Genomic DNA, 15,457 nt, shown 5'->3' with positions numbered 1-15,457 from the left:
TTTATTTACTTTGAAACAGAGTTTCACTCTGTCACCGGACTGGGGTGCAGTGGTGTGCTCTTGGTTCACACTGCAACCTCTGCCTCCCGGGTTCAGGTGATTCTCCTGCCTCAGCCTCCCAAGTAGCTGGGACTACAGGCGCACGTCACCATGCCTGACTAATTTTTGTATTATTTTTATCAGAGATGGGATTTCACTATGTTGGCCAGGCTGGTCTCAACTCCTGACCTCAGGTGATCTGCCTGCCTTGGCCTCCCAAAGTGTTGAGATTACAGGCATGAGCCACTGCCCTGGCCATGGAATTATTTTCTTAGGGATGAAAATTAAGCAAGACATTTTGATTCATGTGACTATGGAGGGTTCTATTATCTAGCTAATTCTGGTCCAAACACAGATCAATACTTAAGAGTTGTAGGCCAGCCTATTTTCATTTAAGAAAACACACAGAACAAACTCAGATCATAATACAGTGCACTTTTTTATATTCAGTGAAACTGAACAATTAAGTCATATTTCTGATTTCACATGAATATATTCCCAGTTTATGGAGCCTAGGCCTTGCTGGGTGTGGTGGTATGGCTCACACCTGTAATCCCCACTCTCAGGAGGCTGAGGTGGGAGGATGGCTTGAGCACAGGAGTTGGAAGCCAGCCTGGGCAACATAGTGAGGCCCTGTCTCTAAAAAAGTAAATAAATAATACAAGTTTAAAAGATTCTTAAGGGAAGCCTAGGCCTTCATGCTATATGATGATTTCACTAGTTTTTATTTTAGCTCTATAGGACAAAATCACCAATCTTATTTCATATTTTCAAGCGTTTACATACTTTCCAAAGTAAGTAAATGCCCCATGACAATCCAAAAGCTGATATTTTCCCAAGTCAAGGACGAACAACTTCCACTGTCACACTCACTCTAACCTGGATGACAATTACAAACTGTCACACTTCATTGAACATAGTCTTTGGCTGTTTTAGTTACAGAGCCTGTCAATTTCTGACCGTGGGTTGAAACTTTAAATAATTGGTGAATATTCCAAATTAGTTTCTCATAAAAATAAGTAGGCTGGGCGATGTGGCTCACGCCTGTAATCCCAGCACTTTGGGAGGTCGAGGAGGATCACGAGGACAGGAGTTCGAGACCTGCCTGGCCAACATAGTGAAAAATACATAATTGCTCTAAAATACGTCTCTACTAAAAATACAAAAAAAAAAAAAAAAAAAAAAAAACACAACAAAAAACTTAGCCGGGCGTGGTGGCGGGCGCCTGTAATCCCAGCTACTCCGGAGGCTGAGGCAGGAGAATCGCTTGAACCCAGAAGGCGGAGGTTGCAGTGAGCCGAGATCGCGCCACTGCACTCCAGCCCAGGTGACAGTGCGAGACTCCGCCTCTAACTAACTAACTAACTAACTAACTAACTAACTATGTTCAAAGCTGGATTCAAGTTTTACCCCATTTGTAAGATGTCTCAGCTTAAAAAAAAACAAAAACAAATATAACTGCAGCAATAGAAAGGTTTTCCCTTTTTTCCCCCTTTGGAGCAACCCTATTAACTGAGGGTTGTTATTTCTCATAACTACCTTATCAATTAAAAAAAATGCTCCTCCTCTTCTCTGGGACGAGATTTTTACCTTTCTCAGCTTCCTCGTCTCTCCCATGTCTACCATGGCAGTCTGGTTACTTCTGGGTTATGGAGTCTGGGGATGCAGACGTCAGGGAGCTTGGGACTGGGTGTGGCAGTGTGGATTCGGTTTTGACAGGTTGAGCGTGAGAGACTATATGAAGTTGTATTTTGGTGAAACATCGTAGAGAAAACGTATATTTCCGAAATACTGTTTGTTAGACGAGTTGTAAGCGTGTGTTCAGTTGGTTTGTGGGGCTGGTGTGTATTTATGAGACTAACCACGTGAGGTGCACAATCTGGTCCCCGCCTCAGCTAGGGGGAGGCGCTATCCCGAGGCCTTTGCTAAATCCAAACTGGAATAACCTGTTGCCAGACTTGAAGCTTCCGCAGCTGCAGGTTGCAGTCTCTGCAGCCAGCGCAGAGATCCTGGCCCGGTAGTCGCGCGCCCAGCGCTTGACAGGAGGGTGGTCACGTGGAAGCCGCAAAGCGGCGCTTTGCGACCTCGATGACAGGCAAAATGTGCGACAGCCGTGGCGCTGGCCAACCAGGGGCGGAGGCGGCGGCCAGGGAGGAAGCGGAGGAGGCGGAGGCGGCCGCGGCGTTCGCCCGCCCGCTCGCTCGCTCGGTTTCCCCGCCCCCGCCGGGCTTAACGCCGCTGAAGGTAGCCGGCTGCGCGCTGTCGCAACCTGCCCTCATCCTGGCCCGCGACTGTAAGACCGGACCCACATCCAGACCAGTCTCCCTGTCCCGGCTGCTGCGACGCGGGCTCCGCAGATTGCAGGCGGGCGGCCGGGGCGCCTGAAGGTTACCGAGTGCATGAGCGCCTAGCGCCTCCCGCGCTGCCCCGCCCGCTGGCCCGCCGGCCAGCCCGCCGGCTCGCCCGCCAGCCCGCCCGCCAGCCCCTCGGCGCCCGGCGGCGGCGGCGGCGGCGGCGACGGTCGCAGGAGGTACCGTCTCCCTCCCAGGTGCGCGCTTCGCTCCCGGAGCCGTGGAACTCGGCGGCCGCCATGGCGTCCAACATGGACCGGGAGATGATCCTGGCGGATTTTCAGGTGAAGTATCTGGCCCTTTTCCCCTCCCACTTCCAACCTCGTGGGTTTCCGGTGCCACAAGGGAGTCTTCTTCCCAGCGTTTGAACGCTGCAGTGGTGTGTGGTTTAGGCTTTTATACGGTGCGTGGCGTGTGTGTGTGTGTGGCGAGCTATGGAAAAACGTATAATTTATATGCTATCATGAGTGTGTAGAATGTGTTAAGTACGGGGTTGAATGGGGTTGGAGGTATTAATGACTTTTGGGTTACTATGTGTGTGGAATGTATGGTGTTTCCTGTATGGTGTAGGGGAACGTGTAGAATTTTTGTTTTAATTGGTGTGGGACCATTAAGCATGGGATGTTTTGGGTTCTATGGGGAGAGATGTATGGAGTGTGAGCGTGGAGCGTGTGGTGTTATGGGCGTGGTGTATTTATATTGTATTAAGGGAAGAGTAAAAAAGCAGAATGATGAGATGGCGAGGGTAATAGCAATGGGGTACTGAGGTCCTTTTCAAAGAGGAGTAAACATTTGAGACTTTGCCTAATGGAATCTTTGGAGGGTAAGAAGATAACGAGGAGACAGATAAGACTGTGTATTCCAGAGTATCTCTGCAATGAATTCACAAGTTTAATAAATTACCTCTTCATATTTGCGGATTCCCCTCCTCTACAGACTTGAATTGCTTGGTTGGTGTCCTTTCTCCAGGAATACTTTAAAGGATAAGTAAAGGCTGTTCTCTTAATAAACCCAGCTGTAGTGCCACTGACATGTAAGTATCTTAGGGAGGCCCTTTGAAAGAAGAACTGTATGCATTGTGAAAGACTTGGAGCTAGAACTAATGTCCTGTGAGCGCTACCTTTGCCTTTTGATGTTTGGTGAAGAAATTATTTTAGTGAGATATTTTTAGCCATTTTGGCATCAACTTAGAAGCTACTGTCAAGTATAGGCAGACTTTTCCCCCTTTAACACTCATCATTGCACAGGGTCTAACACTAGCATAGTAGGCAGTATTTTTCCTTACTGAAATTTTGTTGGGCTGTTCTCTCTCTCTCTCTGTGTTGTATTAAGTTCCTTATTTTTTTAAAATTAATTAATTTTTTTTTGAGACGGAGTCTTGCTCTGTCGCCCAGGCTGGAGTGCAGTGGCGTGATCTCTGCTCACTGCAAGCTACGTCTCCCGGGTTCACACCATTCTCCTGCCTCAGCCTCATGAATAGCTGGGACTACAGGCGTTTGCCACCACACCCGGCTAATTTTTTGTAATTTTAGTAGAGACAGGGTTTCACCCTGTTAGCCAGGATGGTCTCGATCTCCTGACCCGTGGTCTGCCCGCCTCAGCCTCCCAAACTGCTGGGATGACAGGCGTGAGCCACTGCGCCCGGCCCTTGTTTTTACAAATTAACGTTCAGATAACCATTTTCAGAGTTTGCTGTTTTGGTTACCCAGTGGAATCTGATATACAGGTATTAGGAATATGCATATATCTACACTTTGATTAAACCATAACCTCTAAACTAATAAAGGAGGGTCCTTAAAAGTTGACCATAAGATTTTGATGTTTTGTAGGTTTAGGATTAGCCTCAGGCTTTTTGCCTGCCTAAATTTAAAAAAATTTTTCAATTAATTAGATTTTTTAGAGATGGGCCTCGCCATGTTGCCCAGGCTGGTCTTGAACTCCTGGGCCCAAGTGACCTACCCGCCTCAGTCTCTGAAAGTGCTGGGATTACAGGTGTAAGCTGCCACACCCAGCCCTGCCTGTTTTTCATCACTGTCTTTTTGTTTTGTTTTTGTTCTCCAGTTCTATCTTTTATCTAATGTGGAATGCACTGTTTGAAAAAGGACTCTATATTTCTAGGTGTAGTTTTACCGTGTTACAAAATTGTCTTCTGATTTCCCTTTATAAGGTAATTATAACTTTGTTTTGATTTTGCCTTTTTATCTCTAATAACTTGCATCTGCTTTCTATTTTTTGTGTGTGACAATTATTATGCCTAACCGTTAACCTTATATTGGCTAAAGGACAGGAAATTTAGGCTTCTTGTACTCAGGCAAAGCAAGATTTTCCAGGGATTTTGGTTTGGAAATGAAAATGATAATTTCGATCACATTAGTAAGATGGGGATAAGTTTTTCTCTTCAGACCAATGGTAATGCTATACACAATTGTTTAAAAATGGGGAAAATGGAATAGCATCTGCAGTGAACAATTGTTTGCCTAATAATTTTATGTTGTCAAATAGGTAAAACAATGTTAATTGATAGAAGAAAAAATTATTTGGAAAACTACACACATTAAACACATTAGCCATTTGTGTGTTTAGGAACCTGGAGTCCTCTTACAAATGATGGTCTTAGTAAAAAATGATTTTTTTTCCTGTTTTTCATATTATTTAAATTTTTATAGGATTAACTTAAAAGTAAACATTTATTCAGTTATAAGAAAACCAGGTAATTTATTTATTTACTTACTTATTTTTTCTGAGACGGAGTTTCACTCTTGTTGCCCAGGCTGGAGTGCAATGGTGCGATGTCGGCTCACTGCAACCTTCGCCTCCCAGGTTCAAGTGATTCTCCTGCCTCAGCCTCCTAAGTAGCTGGGATTACGGGCATGCACCACCATGATCAACTAATTTTTTATTTTTAGTAGAGACGGGGTTTCTCCATGTTGGTCAGGGTGGTTTCAAACTCCTGACCTCCTCACCTGCCTAGGCCTCCCAAAGTGCTGGGATTACAGGCATGAGCCACCACACCTGGCCTCAAGTAATTTATTTTAAGGATTGCAGCTTAAGACTTGGCATATGGATACTTGGATGACACTGGTTTCTTCTGTAACTGGGCAAATCAATTTCCTTACCAAAAGTGAATATGGTAAAATTACATGTTTATATCATATGATTGTGAGACTCAGTAATAGTTTGAGAGCTCAGTATTGTCTTTGTAGAAAAGACATAATTTCTAAATTATGATTAGAATTTTCATAATTTTCATAATTTCATAATTTCATAATTTTGATTAGAATTCGAAAATGAATCACATTTTGATCATTGCTAGATACTGTGTCTAAATGTGGAAAAACCTTTGAAAAGGATTTTTGTATTTTTTTCTTTGACTATTTCAAGTCAATAGAGAAAAGAATTCTGTTGAAATCAGTGAAGTGGTGATAAGTAGTGGGTGGAATATTACAGCTCAGACTTAATGGGATAGATTTGGAATATTATAGATGGGTGAATTTATTACAAAGCAAATATTACTCTAAATTGTCCTCTAAGAAAATCCTCCCCCAATCTGTTAATGAAAAAAAAAAATAATTGTGGTACAATCTTTATAAAATTTACCATTTTAGCCATTTTAAAGTCTACAGTTCACTGGCATTAAGTACATTCATTTTGCTTTGCTACTATCACCACCATCCATCTCCAGAAAGCTTTTCATCTTGCAAATCTGTTACCATACTTATTTAACAATAAGTCCTTGTATCCCTCTCTCCTCAGCCCCTGGCAACCACCATCCTACTTTCTATCTCTGAATTCGACTATTCTATTAATAGGTACCTCATATAAGTGGAACATACAGTATTTGCCCTTTTTCGTGACTGGCTTATTTCACTTAGCATAATGTGCCCAAGATTCATACATGTTAGCATGCGTCAGGATTTTATTTCTTTTAAAGGCTAAATAATGTTCCATTGTGTGTATATACCATATTTTGCTTATTCTTTCACCTTCCATGGACATTTAGGTTGTTTCTACCTTGTAGTTTTGTGAATCATACTGCTATAAACATTGGTATACAGATTGATGTTCCAGCTTCTGCTTTCAATTCTTTTGCATATATACCCAGAAGTTAAATTGCTGGATCACATAGTCATTCTATTTTTAATTTTTTGAGGAACTGTCATAATGTTTTCTATAGTGGCTTCACCACCAAAATTTTGAATGGAGAGAATGTCACCATCCTATTTAATAAGTTATTTTAAAAATAAGATTTAGAGCTGGGCATGGTGGCTTACGCCTGTAATCCCAGCACTTTGGGAGGCCGAGGTGGGCGGATCATGAGGTCAGGAGATTGAGACCATCCTGGCTAACATGATGAAATCCCGTCTCTACAAAAATACAAAAAATTAGCTGGGCATGGTGGCAGGGAATGGTGTGAACCCGGGAGGCGGAGCTTGCAGTGACCCTAGACCGTACCACTGCACTCCAGCCTGGGCGACAAAGCAAGACTCCATATCAAAAAAAAAAAAAAAAAAAAAAAAAAAAAAAAAAAAAAATCAGATCTGAGCAAATGAATTTAGAATTTGGAATATTCGACCAAAAATCAGTTTTACATGTACATAGTGTTAACATTGTATGTTACTGATAAAGGAATGACTAGAGTAGTACACCCACAGTTCTTGCTGGCTAGAGCCAGAAGGGGGTGTAAAGGAATTTCCTGGGTTTAAAAAAGCAGGCAGCGTTGATGAATCATGACTTTCCCCCTTACCCCCCTTACTTGTTTTGTAACAAAGAGATGCATTCAGGTGAAAGTTTCAAGTCTTTTAGTAACTATAGAATAACGGTTCTTTTTGTAATTGTAGAATTCTTTAACTTTTTTTTAGGTTGAAGTAGAGAACATGGATCATTTGGTCTCAAACAAACTTTTGAGACCCTATTTGGTTTGCTTACATATGTGAAAATAGTTATTCAAATAATTGCAATTGCTATCAAATAATTGCAATAATATCAGTTACTTCTTTTGGTCTAGAGTCTTCTCCTCCTTAATCTCTTTTTTTTGGTGAGACAGGGTCTCACTCTGTCACCCAGGCTGGAGTGCAATGGAGTGATCACTGCGGGTTTGAACTTCTGGGCTCAAGTGATCCTCTCACCTCATCTTCCTGAGTAGGTGGGACTACAGATGTGTGCCACCAAGCCTGGCTAATTAAAAACAAATGTTTAAGCCAGGCATGGTGGCTCACACCTGTAATTTCAGCACCTTGGGAGGCCGAGGCAGGCGGATCACTTGAGGTCAGGAGTTCAAGACCAGCCTGACCAAGATGGTGAAACCTCGTCTGTTCTAAAAACACACACAAAAATTAGCTGGGCATGGTGGCTGGTGCCTGTAATCCCAGCTATGGGAGTTTGAGGCAGGAGAATCACTTGAACCTGGGAGGTGGAGGTTTCAGTGAGCCAAGATCATTTCACCTCACTCCAGCCTGGGTGACAGAGTAAGACTCTGTCTCAAAAAAAATCAATTTTTTTTTTTTTTTTTTTTTAATTTTTAGAAACAGGGTCTTTTTATGTTGCCCAAGCTGGTCTTGAACTGGCCTTGAGTGATCCTTCTGCCTCGGCTTCCAGAGTGCTGAAAGTATAAGCATGAGCCACCACACTTGGCCTGGTGTTACCTGTTTTTGTATTTATGTTTCTCTGTTGCTGTTAATACAGAGGCAGACATCATAGCTGTACTCAAGTGAAGAAAGAAAAAGAACAACTCTCACTAGTAGTAATATTTGTTTTAGACTTTCTGAGAAGCCCTATCTGCCTTGCTGAAAAAGTATTCTTGGCCAGGCATGGTGGCTCACGCCTGTAATCCCAGCACTTTGGGAGGCCGAGGTGGGTGGATCATGAGGTCAGGAGATCGAGACCATCCTGGCTAACAGGGTGAAACCCCGTCTCTGCTAAAAAACAAAAAATTAGCCAGGCGTGGTGGCAGGCGCCTGTAGTTCTAGCTACTTGGTAGGCTGAGACAGGAGAATGGCGTGAACCCGGGAGGCGGAGCTTGTGGTGAGCCTAGATCACGCCACTGCACTCCAGCCTGGGCGACAGAGCGAGACTCCATCTCAAAAAAAAAAAGTATTCTTTCTGGATTTAGTTCCATTGGTCATAGATTAAGAGTCCCTTTATTTCTTCTCTAATTTGGCATTGATTTGATGTTATTTTCAGTTATGTTTTCTGTACCACACAAATGTGCTTTTGTTTCTCACCTCTAGTCTTTCCAGCTAATAATACTTTTTGCTGCCTAAATTGCTTTATGAATTTTCTTTTCTTTTCTTTTTTTTTTGAGATGGAGTTTCGCTTTTGTTTCCCAGGCTGGAGTGTAGTGGCGTGATCTTGGCTCACTGCAACCTCCGCCTCTTGGGTTCAAGCGATTCTCCTCCCTCAGCCTCCCAAGTAGCTGGGATTACTGGTGAGAGCTGGGATTACTGGGATTACTGGCGAGATATGGCCAGCTAATTTTTGTACTTTTGGTAGAGATGGGGTTTCGCCATCTTGGCCAGGCTGGTCCCAAACTCCTCACCTCAGTTGATCCACCCACCTTGGCTTCCCAAAGTGCTGGGATTACAGGTGTGAACCTCCACGTCTGGCCAAATTTTCTTGTATTGGGTTATCACCATGGGTCTTTGAAACTTTTCTTTGCATATGAGCTTCTCTTTGAAGTATGGACTTTTCTGTTGCATACTGGTAAGTCACTTATGTTGAGTGACACATAAGTAGTGTCTGTCCCTTTATAACATTTTCTCTTTCTAAATGAAGTTGTGAGTCTCACTTCTTTCTTTTTTAGTTTGACACAGAGAAATATCATCTACAAAAGACAATACCAGACTGTGTGAGCAGAAATGGTATTGATCCAAACAGATATCTTTTGTGATGTTGCGGATTAGGGACCAAACTAAGTATCCATGGAACATCATATTTCATTCCTGGGAGCAAGTAATCTTGTTACCTGTCCTTTCTTTCCTTTCTCCTCTGCCCTGTTTATTTATTAGAGAGACAAATCATGTTGTTTTAGTATTTGGGTTGTAGGTCATTGGGAAAATAAGGTTTTCGCATGTAGAATAAAGTTTAATGGTTAGCGGTTAAGGACATGGACTTTGGATTCAGACCACTTGTATTTAAATCACAGCCCTACCACTGACTCTTCAGGTGATCTTTGACAAATCACTTCACACCCCTCTGCCTCAGTTTCCCCATATGAAAAATAAGTTAGCATATGTAAAGTGATTAGAAAAGGTGTCTGACATAGAAAGTGTTCAATAAATTTTAGCTGTTTTTTTTTTTTTTTTTTTTTTATTGGACAGTTTTAAGGTATGTACTTGTTCTCTATAGGGAACTTCAGAGATCATCTGTTGGAAGCTTATCAGTTTTCCCTTTGTGGAAATTGAGACCCAGAAAAGAGAAGTGACTTGTACAAGGTCATAGGTTGGTTTGAAACAATGTTTGTTTGTTTGTTTGAGACAGGGTCTCATTTGGCCACCCAGGCTGGAGTGCAGTGGTGTGATCTTGGCTCAGTGCAACCTCCATCTCCCAGGTTCAAGCAGTTCTCTTGCCTTAGCCTCCTCAGTAGCTGGAATTACAGGCATGTGCCACCACCCCCAGCTAATTAAAAAAATATTTTTAGTAGAGATGGGTTTCACCATGTTGGCCAGGCTGGTCTTGAACTCCTGACTTCAAGTGATCCGCCCGCCTCGGCCTTCCAAAGTGCTGGGATTTCAGGTGTGAGCCACTTTGCCTGGCTGAAACAAATATTTTATAAAGGCACATATAAGAGTGTTCATTTTCTAGCTAATGTGTCAGCTTGGAGTTCTTGGAGAAAACAAAACCTGCTCTTTAGCAATTTCTCCAAATGAGGAAACTTACATATAAAATAAATTAACAGTGCCTGGCTATCATGTAGTAGACCCTCGGGAAGGAAGGAAGGAAGAGAAAGGTGGCACTTTGTCTATTCCTTGTTTACCGTTTAGTGCCATGCTTCTGTGTTCACAGGTGTTCAGAAGCCTTGGAATGCACATAGTGTCTCTAGATTAGCTGAGCGTGATTGAGTTGATGCCTGTTGTTTGCTTGACTGGTTTTATGGACCTTGTAGATCAGGGGTCAGCAAACTATATCTTGCAGGCCAGCTGCCTGTTTTTATAAATAAGAATTTATTTCAGCACAGCCATACCCCTTCATTTGCCTTTATCTGTGGTGGTTTTCTTGCTACAGTGACAGAGATGAGTAGTTGAGACGGAGATTTTAATGGCCTTACAAGCCTAAAATATTTACTGTCTGGGCATTTAAGGTAAAGTTATTTCCCTCCTCTCCCCATGAAACCAGTACTTTTCTAGGTTTTAGTAAATTCAGAGGGCTGGTATGTTTGAATGCCTGCTAGGTGGCAATATGTGGTTACACCTCCATAAGGGGCAGTTGTTAGAGCATTGTACTTAGGTAGACTGGCTGTAGCTGTGGTTTTTTTGTTTTGTTTTAGGTTTTCTAAGCTGTGGTTCTTTGAGAAAGTCATTTACCCTTTATGGGCTTCATTTATTCAGTCTATAAAATGGTGATCTGGGACGGGTGTGGTGGTTCCCACCTGTATTCCCAGCACTTTGGGAAGAAGAGGCAGGGGGATCACTTGAGGCCAGGAGTTTGAGATCAGCTTGGGCAACATAACAAAATCCTGTTTCTACAAAACAGGATTTTTTTTTTAATTAGCTGGATGTGGTAGCATGTGCCTGTAGTCCTAGCTACTCAGGAGGCTGAGGTAAGGTGATGTGATTGCACCACTGCACACCAGCCTGGGTGGGTGACAGAGAGACCCTGTCTGGAAAAAAAAGAATGGTAATCTGTGTAGAGCCATATACCTGTAAGCAGAAGACTGGACTAGGTCGGGCCAAATAGAATCCAGAGAATCACTTGGCAGCAGTGGGACTGAGGACAATCAATTGTAATTCAGATAACTGACCTAGATTAGGGGTCAGAAGATTACAGCCCGAGGGCCAAACCACCACCTTTTTTTGTAAATAAAGTCTTATTGTAATATAGTCATGCATGTATGTTTACATGTTGTCTCTGGTTATTTTTGTCCTTAATAGCAGAGTTGAGTAGTTGACTACATGTCCTGCAAAGCCTAAAATGTTTACCGTGCTCCTTTTAGGAGAGTTTGCTGATCCTTGATCTGGATCAGTGGTTTTCAACCAAGGGTGGTTTCTGTCCCCCAGGGGACATTGGGCAATGTCTGGAAACACTTGGGTTGTCACAGCTTTGGGCTGCTACTGGCATTTAGTGCACAGAAGCAAAGGATGCTGCTACACATTCTGTAATGCACAGGCATCCACTGATAGTAAAGAATTTTCTGGCTCAAAATGTTGACAGTATTTATTGGAGAATCCTGATTTAAACCAATGGTTCTCAAACTTTAGTTTGCATGAGAGTAATTTGGAGGGCTTGTTAAACCATAGGTTGCTGGATCCCCACCTCAGAGTCTCTGACTCAGTGGGTCTGGTGTAGGGTCTGCAAATTTGCATTTTTTACCAGGTTTGCTGGTTATGCCAATGCTTCTGATCCAAGGACTACACTTAAGAATTGCTGAGCTAGACGACTTTTGAAATTCCATCCATTTCTATGATTCTTTGATTTTGTGATCTTAAGTACTGTTCCATTTCTACGACTTAGCAAAATGGTTTTATGATATGGTTTGGATGTTTGTCCCTTCCAAATCTTACATTGAAATGCGACCTCCTAAGTTGGTGGTGGGTCCTAGAGGTAGGTATTGGATCATGGGGGTGGATCCCTCATAAATGGCTTAGCATCATCCCCATGGTGATGAGTGAATTCTTGCTCAGTTAGTTCATGTGAGATCTGATTGTTTAGGAGTCTGGGGCCGAGTGTGGTGTCTCACGCCTGTAATCTCAGCACTTTGGGAGGCCAAGGCGGGTGGATCACTTGAGGTCAGGAGTTTGAGACCAGCCTGGCCAACATGGCGAGACCCCACCTCTACTAAAAATACACCAGGCGTAGCGGCGTGCACCTGTAGTCCCAGCTACTTGGGAGGCTGAGGCATGAGAATCACTTGAACCTGGGAGGCAGAGGTTGCAGTGAGCTGAAATCGTGCCACTGCAGTCCAGCCTGGGCAACAGAGCAAGACTCTGCCTCAAAAAAAAAAAAAAAAAAAAAAAAAAAAAAAAAAAAAAAAAAGAAAAGAAAAATAAATAAGAGTCTGAGATCTTCACCCTTTTCTCTCTCTCTGGCTCCCTCTCTCACCATGTGATAGTCTGGCTTGACTGTGAGAGGCTGTCTCCTGCTTTGCCTTATACCATGATTGTAAGCTCCCTGAGGCCCTCACCAGAAGCTAGCAGATGCTGGCACCGTGTTTTCTGTATAACTTGAGAACCATGAGCCAACAAACCTCTTTTCTAAATAAATTACCCAGCCTCAGATTTTTTTTATAGCAACACAAGAATGGACTAACAGAGAATATTTCAGTATACTGATGCTTGATGCTTAGGCTGTTTCATGACTCCATGTTTTTGGATCCTTACTTTTCATGTTCCTTTGGAAAGTTTCTATTTCTCTTTCAAAAACCACCTCCTACCTTTTGCTTGTAACATTCATACCTTGTACCCAGTTAGGGTTAATAGTTTCTTGTGTATTGTGTACGTATCTCTTCTTTTGAGTCTTATGTTAGATTGTCAGTGATCAATTTACATGTTTCTTTCTCCTACTGTCAGCTCTGAGAGGGGAGCAACTGTCTGGATTTTAACCATCTGTTTCTACAGTATCTAGTGAAAGGTGCTCAGCGACTATTTACTGAAGGAATATTCTTAGTTTAGGCTGTTATGGTGCAAATGGAATAGAATTGTAAATTTTTATGTATTTTTGATATCTGTCATTGGCATGATTTTGAATAATAAAATCTGTCCTTGGGAAAATAAAGATTTGACTAAATCGAGGGTTATAACTTTAAAGTGACGCATATACAGAGAAGTACAAAACACTTCTGCTCTTGTTCAGCTTTTATTGAGGGGCTCAATAAGATGTGGTAAAATATAGGCCTTGAGGCCAAGAACTTTGTAAATATTGAATGCTGCTACTGAATTTGCTGTTTTATTCACTCTTCCTGATTGTAATTTCACTCTCAAATGGTTTTTAAGGCATACATTTTATTTTCAAGTCAAAATTGTTCACCATATTAAATCACTAGTCATTGACTTAAGGTGAGATAATTTTTTTGAGATAATTTCAAAAAGCTGTCTGGTAAAATTAACAGAATAATTACACCTGGCTTTATATTTACTTGTGGTTATGGGGAATAATAGAGATAAGAAGAATGAGATGTCAGATTGTGGTAAAGGAAGAAGGAAGAGTTTTCAGATTATGTGCACCTTAATGGCTTTCAGGTTGGGTTTGAGTCACCTAGTTTTTCTCTTTGTAGTTGGTCCTGGCTCCCTGGATTCTTTAATGATTGAGCTATAATAGAAGAGTGTTAGTAGAGGAAAGCTTCTTCTCTTTTGCCCTCCCCATCCTCTTTTTCCCTAAAGGAAAGTAGTGGTTGAATTTGTTTTTTAAAATCATTTTTAGATGTATCCTTTCTTTAATAGGGAAGGAGTAATAACATTAACTTCTAGCTTTTGATTATTTTGTATATGTCAGGTACTAAGCTAGGCTCTTAACATCTAATCTTTACAGTGATCTTTTATTGTGTTATAGTGATATGGTTCTCCATGCATGGTTTCTGTATATCTTCTCACCAGAGGCACTGAATGCCTTTGTTTCTATCTTTCCAAAGATTTTTGTACTCTGATCAGGCTTGAAAGGCAGAGATAATGTCTCCCTCTTGGGTGAATGGAGGTAGACATACTTCCCCCTATAAAAGATTTGGATTCTTTAGGCTGTGAGTTCCTCTTCTGTATTGCATTCCACTGCATGTGCAGGTATCACGTGGCCTATTTTGTGTTGCCCTATAGGAAATGGGACTGGAGAACCAGCACAAGAACATGCTGATACTTTGACTACTAATATTGCTGTGAATCATAAAGTTCATTGTCTCTGACCTGGGAGTCAATGTCTTCTGCCAGCATCCATGAAACTGGCAGACTAAGTTGTTAGCTTGCTAGTAGGATAAAACTCAGATCCTTTAGTTTTTAAGTTTTGGCAGCAAGGATGGATGTTGGCAGACACATGACATTCTGGAAGAAAGATGAGGGTGTCTTCATCAGTTGGTTAACAGAATTTGAGGGAGGTCCTTGGGAATTGGTAGAAACGTGTTGACCAAATTAAGTGGTTCTCTACTTCATTGCCTGTTAATGATAAGATATTGGGGAAGTGGTTACAGACTGAGTTCCAGGACGTAGGTTCAAAGACAGCTGCCTGAACATTCCTCCTGTTGTTGCCAACTCTCCTTTGGGTGGGGAAGATATTTTTCACCAATCTGGAGGTCACCCTCAAATCCTCCCCAGTGTAACAACTGGGGAGATGTGTCCTGGTTGGGCAAAATCTTCTGTTCCCTTTCAGACAAGAGTTACAGATGTATGTGTACCTACACTGAGTGTGAAAGGAGGCAAATTTCTAACTTATGTGGGCAGAAAAAAAGTTGTTAGAATTTTGCTTTGCCTGAGAGATGGAGTGTATAATGTCTTATGGCTCAGCCCCTCTGGAGGAAACTTTAATTCCCACTTTACTGTCTGAAGCAAAGCCATCGGCTCAGTGGGGTCATTGATTCATAGAGGTTTCACCTTAAACCTGCTCCTGGTTTGCTGATGGTTTAGTCAAGCTGAAAGCTTACTGTGTCTGCTTGACTTCTAGGGCTGTTCAACCACTGTACTAGCTATGCAGACTGATAATGGATGTGATTGCTTTGTTCTCTGGACAGAACTCAAGGCTTTTTTTTTTTCAAGGCTTTCTCATAGCTCTGATTGGTACTCTCCTTGATGAAACTTGTTATATTTCTACTGACCTTTGCCTGTTGCTAATGGCCTAGCTCTTTGGTCTGTCACTTGGAAAGCTATAGACTGACAAGTTAAAGACAGCTTTTGTTAAAGCTGTGAACTATGAAAACAAATTATACTTGCTGATCA

The 15,457-nt window shown here is 42.1% G+C and overlaps 1 protein-coding gene across 1 annotated transcript in view; it reads left to right on the top strand.

Annotated features, from left to right (window-relative positions):
* The first annotated feature begins 2,548 nt into the window (after positions 1-2,548).
* The window catches only part of FAF1 (Fas associated factor 1), a 506,672-nt gene continuing 493,763 nt past the window's right edge, over positions 2,549-15,457 (top strand). The window contains exon 1 of the mRNA XM_050802190.1: positions 2,549-2,674. Coding sequence (XP_050658147.1) covers positions 2,630-2,674 — 45 coding nt within the window. The 5' untranslated portion in view covers positions 2,549-2,629. The remainder of the gene's footprint in view (positions 2,675-15,457) is intronic.

Source organism: Macaca thibetana, chromosome 1 (assembly GCF_024542745.1).
Source record: "Macaca thibetana thibetana isolate TM-01 chromosome 1, ASM2454274v1, whole genome shotgun sequence".
Taxonomy (NCBI): Eukaryota; Metazoa; Chordata; class Mammalia; order Primates; family Cercopithecidae; genus Macaca; species Macaca thibetana.
The sequence above is the reverse complement of the archived record's forward strand: the minus strand, read 5'-3'. Positions and strand labels throughout refer to the sequence as shown.